Below are 6,000 nucleotides of genomic sequence, written 5' to 3'. Positions count from 1 at the left end.
CTTTGCAACCATCTAGTGGCCAGTGCTACCTCCTATTTTATGTGGCTCACACTGCAACATTCAGCTAGCTACAAAAGGAGGCCACATAAAGGTGAGTTAAGGTCATGGGTAGGGTTTGGAAAAGGGGCAGGAGCGTCTGCCCAAGGACATGGCACAGAAGTGGTAGAACCCCTCCCACCAAGCTACCCGCAAACATCTTTAGGCTACAGATCTTAAATCTCCCATCAGTTACATATGTAAGAGAATTAAATCCTACTTGCCTCACTATACTTTCCCTTCTCTGTCCCCAACTCATGCACTTTCAGTGGACAGGAGCGATGTGGTTGAGCATTTGTTCCACACTTGGCTTCTTGAAATCCTTACCCCTGGGATGGCTTAACTGAATCTCCTCGTTCCATTTTATTTTTGACGGCCTAGGAAACATTCCCACATACTCGATGGCACAGCAGTGCCCTTGCAAACCCACTGGCACCTCATGTTGTGCTGCTCCCTTCCTCAGTGCTTGTCTTGCTCTGATTGCTATGGGAACAAACAGCAGCTAGGGTCCATTACCTTGTAACAACATCCAGAAACCCACCATCGTTCTTTGGAACCTGTGAATTCCACATTGTTCACCTCTAAATAATGCAGCACTGTGTAGTGTACTGCAACAGAAAGATAGGAGGCCCCCACTGACAGGCGAACGAAGGAGAAGCTTCTATTCCCTTTTCCTAGATAGGCAAGACCTGCTGGCAGTCAACAAGGCCACACAGAGGGAGAAGAATCCTACCCACAGTATGGGTTTGTAGCCTTTTGTACCTGGTTTGCTTAGGCAGGGAGGGGAAGCCTGGTAATGAGCTTGTCTGCTGAACTCCACTGCATTACTGCTGCCTGCCTCTTGTGTTTGCTGTAGCTCACTATGGAATTTGGCCTCCTCTGGCAATCAGCAGACCACCGCTGCGAGTAGCTCAAGCAGCACCGGTCATTTGATGGTGCATAGGTGAAGATGAAACAGCAGGCCTTCTCTGGAACAGAGGTCTTTGTCTAGAAAACGGATGGTTGGAAAGCTATTAGGGTTAGAGGGAGGGAGCTGGCTGGTGCACTTGCGAAAAAGCAGCAATACCTTCGCCTGTTCTATGTTTCATTAACTCTTCGAAACCCAGCTACTCATGCAGCCCAGACCACAATGAGGAGTAGATTAGAACATGGATCAGAGGGGTCGCCGTGTTAGTCTGGATCTGGAAAAGCAGCAGAGAGTCCTGTGGCACCTTATAGACTAACAGACGTATTGGAGTATGAGCTTTCGTGAGAGAATACCCACATGCATCCGACGAAGTGGGTATTCATCCACGAGAGCTCTTGCTCCAATACTTCTGTTAGTCTATAAGGTGCCACAGGACTCTTTGCTGCTTTGATTAGAACATGGAGTTTCCCTCACATAACCCGTCATTTTCATAGCCTTCAATCACTATCCAGCTGATGGTGGCCAGACTTCAGCCCAGTACCATTGGCCAGGGAAGTCTTGCTACATCCTCCTAGCAAGAAGCATGTTTAAGCATGATAAACTAGAAAAGGTACTAGATTACATGCCCAGTGTAATTCTCCTCCATGGTATTTATTTCAGGTAAGGCATCATTAATTTATTATGTTAGCCCGAGAAGGGAGATTCCCATAGCCACGTTAATCTATCTATGTGTGCTCAAACAATAGATGTGGATAACAGATTGCATATTGGAGAAAGGCAGTAGCCCCTTCACAGTTAAATTTGGAACCAACTTCCGTTCCATTGCCCACTTTTAGCCCCAATATAACTTTGAATTAGAAAATTGCCATGTTTACTCAGAAAGCAACAAAGGAAGTTTTTGCAAAGTTAGTCAAACTGGAGTTACAGGCCATTAAAGTTACCCTGATCTGAATGCTGAATTGTCTATCATTTGTCTTCCTCCCTTTGGCTTAAAACAAGCTCATTACTGCCCCTTCAAACTTTCCATGGAGTTACATCTCCTTGAAAACTCATGCACCTGCTGTAGTTAAGTATGTGCACATCTCTGAATTCCTGATAAGAACAGTATGGTTGCTTATTAAGTGGGCAATGTCAGATGTAGTGTCCAAAACAATTTCCTTGCTTTGAACCACTTGATTTGTGTCAATAATGGAATAGGTTAATATATTGTCATTTAGCAACCTTTACTACTATTAAAACAAAGGTTTTGTTTGTACCGTAAAGTAAGATTGTATACAGTCTCTTTCAAAAAAATGTTCATTTTCAAAATACTCTCATATGAATCTGCCCCTTCTCTTCCCTATAGCTCAGGGGTTCTCAAACTGGGGGTCGCGAGGTGATTACATGGGGGGTCATGAGCTGTCAACCTCCACCCCAAACCCCGCTTTGCCGCCAGCATTTATAATGGTGTTAAATATATAAAAAAAGTGTTTTTAATTTGTAAGGGGGCAGTCGCACTCAGAGGCTTGCTGTGTGAAAGGGGTTGCCAGTACAAAAGTTTGAGAACCCCTGCGCTAGCTTGCTCGAGCGAGTACATAACACCCAGAAGTGGCGCTCTCTAGCATTACTTTGAGAGTGCTTTGTAGCAAGCTGAGAGAGTCATTTACATTATTTAGAGAGGCTTAAGGGAAGTTCAAATTCCATTTCCATTTGCCTCCAGGAGCAGGTTGTATTGAACTGTTCCCCACATCTCCCCCACCTCCCTTCCCACATGTAGAGCCTTAAAGTCCCCGGATTGCAATTTAAGAATGGCCCAGCCACAGTAAAATGCAGTTTTTTCCTTTTAACATTAACTTCAGCGCTCAGACAGAACCCACTGCAATTTTTGATTTTTTGTTCATTTTCATTTAATATTTCAGTGTGAAAATACTAGAGAAAAGTTTATCTGTAGACCAACCTCAGTTCTGAAAAACCAAGGGCTTCTTGAATTTTACAGATTTTTTCTGCCAAACAGAAATTTTACATGCAAGAACACTGTCTAGAACCAGGATTGCTCACCCTCCCTTTGTGTATACAGAGTATATATATACACACACACACATACACAGAGAGACTTACACGCACACACATGAATTCACATATCCTGAGCTGACAAAGCAGTTTCACTGCAGCTACAACCAAGTAAGTGTACTTTGGCCAATACCATTCCACCTACCTGGGACAACAATTGCAGTAGAGATAGTGTTGCCCATGGCAACAGACTTGGAGCTTTTCATGTTAATTGAACAAGCTCTCTCTCTTCCCCAAGACGCGCACTACCTATTTTAAGCAGGGCAATGGTGCAGCCCAGCTCTGTATGTTCTCCCATGAGTCCAGTGGAAACTGACTGTTCTCCCTTGTGTTGTCTGGATACAGTTTGGAACCTCATAATTTTGAATTATTTATTAAATACCGCCAGTATGCATGGTGTCTCCACGGAAAACTGGCAGACACTAATTTTCAAAAGCATCTGATTGCTGAGACAAAAAGATACATTAAAAAACCTCACAACCCAACTACAGAGTTAAAGTGTTTCAATAAGTTTCCATTTCAGTTCCTGACCTTGTTTATACAATTTCCCTTTGAAATTTCAGGAGCTTTCCCCAGCTCCAAACAGTATTTAAAAAACCCCCACCACATTCTGCTGTTTAGGTTAGGAATTTGCTTCATCCTGATGAAAGTCGATGCTCTCCAGTATATATACTGGATACAGAAAGGTGGCACTTGTCCAGGTCTTGTATTGAAGAAAGACCCAAAGTTTGCCAGCTGACAGAAAGAGCTTGACTGAAGCTCATTGGATAGTGGGCTGGGAGAGTCCCCTCTCTATATAAATTGATCTTGCCCCTAGATCAGCATGATCCAGTTTGTCTTCCAATTCTGCTTTTCAGCACAGCAGGAATTACAAAAACCTGACCTGAGATACAATATACAAAGAACTATAATCACTGAGGAATCCAACAGTTGTGGCGCAATCTACTTTAGAGACTCCCATCAGCTCCACAAAGCTACAGCAAAAGGTGGATTACAAAACCATTCTTCCTGGGGTATCGAGGGAAATGGCACAGGAAAAGAGTATACAAAACAGTACAGGCACAGGTCTGTTACACTCTATAAAACAAGCACAGAGACCCGGCGTTTTAAAACTCACAAAGGTGTTAAAAATCCAGAGTTTTCCAGAGATTTCCATCCACGCTCTCAATGTGACACAAAACCAATGTCCAAGTGGCGCTTACAATGGTGATTAGTGAGGAAATGCACAAGCCCCTTGGCAGAATGGGTCCTGCCCTTCCCTAGGTCACAGGGGCACATGTAGCAGCCAAGGATGACACACACACACACCCCTTTGGTTGTGGTTCAGTGCCTCAAAGCAGCCTTCTGTTTGGCAGGGGATGAGTGAGGAGAGGGCAATCTATCTACTGAGGAGGAGCTGCTCAGGGTGGACTGAAGGTAAACTGTCTTGTGGAAGAGTCTGTTGCTGAGGAAAACCACCAAGGAGAAGAGACGCAGCTGGAAATGGCTGAAACACAGAACAAATGCTGTGAGTTCCCATCCCAAAGTCTCAATTGGTGTCTCTTGCACACACGCGCGGGCGCACACACAAACACATTAATATAATAGTGCAGCAAGAAGCTCCCTTTGTCCATTTTTATATTTTGCTTAGTATATTCTAGGATAATGAGTGTCACAGATTAGTAGATACACTCTACAGTGGCAGGCACAGTTGTCATACCCACCCCCCAGGAAATGCAGGATGCCCATTCCACCCTTGTATCTACACAGGGAAGACAAAGCAGACCCAATTATTCCAACCTTGGGGTTAAGTCTGTCTTGAAAAGCTTGAAGCTGCAAATAAGAGCTGAGCTGATGGCTGCCCAGGAATTCCAGGGTTTTGGCATACAGGGCGGGTGACATAAGAGGATTTCAGTTCAGTGCAGGTCTATCAATAACCTCAGAGAACCTTTCCCTTACCAGTAACACATCCTTTTGAAATGTTAACATAATGTCCTCTCTGTTAATAAAATCCTGTTTAATTTCCCTTATTTTAAATTAATGAAGGTGTCCCAACACTTTTGTTCTTTCGTCACTACGTGACCAATATGTTCAGAGATGCCCAAGGGCACCCCCTGGCTTACCAGACACAGTAATGCTAAAGCTCTGCTTTAGGTCATTGATTCAAGTGTCTGTTCGTCCTGCATCTAGCATTATCATGAGTTTCCTAAGGAAAATACTTACTATGCTTTCCCAGGTGTCTTTGCTTCATTGGCGCTGATGATAAATAGAGGGAAAAGAATGGAGAACAGGCAGCCACTGCAAAGTGAAAAAGGCACATTGAGCAAAAAGCCAATTACTAGAAGTTGGTGTCATAATAAGGTTACACAGGAAAATGACCTCCCGCGCAATGGAAACTGATTTCAGGACATCTCTTTGCAGGGAGCGAAGCACCATTAAAGACAGGGGAAATCAAACAGCCCAACCAAGAATCATAGAATATCAGGGTTGGAAGGGACCTCAGGAGGTCATTTAGTCCAACCCCCTGCTCAAAGCAGGACCAATCCCCAGACAGATTTTTACCCCTGTTCCCTAAATGGCCCCTTCAAGGATTGAACTCACAACCGTGGGTTTAGCAGACCAATGCTCAAACCACTGAACTATCCCTCCTCCAGTTCCCGCACTGAATTTGTATAAATGGAGCAGGTGGCACCTGTCACAATATTTATAGGGAAAAGCATTGTGCAGAGACTACATTTTTCGGCAGCTCAGATCAAGAGAGAGTATCACGTGCTGGGATCTGTAGCTTCCATAGGCTGCACCTGCATATTAAATAGAGATTGCTGTGGGCTTCATGGGACTATTACTGCAACCATCAGCACTTCACTGCAGCTTTAAGGGAGACAATCTCAGTCACATGGAAGACGAGTAAAAGGTGTGGCATTGACAATGTAAATAAAGGACAAGTAACTCCAGTAGGATCTGGGCAAGTTTAAATCTTTCCCTGCTGGGATTCACTGCAGTGTTTTTTTAAGTATTCAGTGAACTTT

The 6,000-nt window shown here is 44.0% G+C and overlaps 1 protein-coding gene across 2 annotated transcripts in view; it reads right to left on the bottom strand.

Moving 5' to 3' along the window:
• Window positions 1–2,804: 2,804 nt before the first annotated feature.
• EI24 (EI24 autophagy associated transmembrane protein) overlaps window positions 2,805–6,000 on the bottom strand; it is a 33,826-nt gene continuing 30,630 nt past the window's right edge. For both annotated transcript variants that reach the window (XM_044997319.1, XM_044997321.1), the window contains exons 10-11: window positions 5,195–5,269; window positions 2,805–4,478 (exon numbers count right to left, since the gene is read on the bottom strand). In XM_044997319.1, the coding sequence (XP_044853254.1) occupies window positions 4,316–4,478; window positions 5,195–5,269 (238 nt within the window). In that variant the 3' untranslated portion in view covers window positions 2,805–4,315. The remainder of the gene's footprint in view (window positions 4,479–5,194; window positions 5,270–6,000) is intronic.

Source organism: Mauremys mutica, chromosome 22, assembly GCF_020497125.1.
Source record: "Mauremys mutica isolate MM-2020 ecotype Southern chromosome 22, ASM2049712v1, whole genome shotgun sequence".
NCBI lineage: Eukaryota > Metazoa > Chordata > Testudines > Geoemydidae > Mauremys > Mauremys mutica.
The sequence above is the reverse complement of the archived record's forward strand: the minus strand, read 5'-3'. Positions and strand labels throughout refer to the sequence as shown.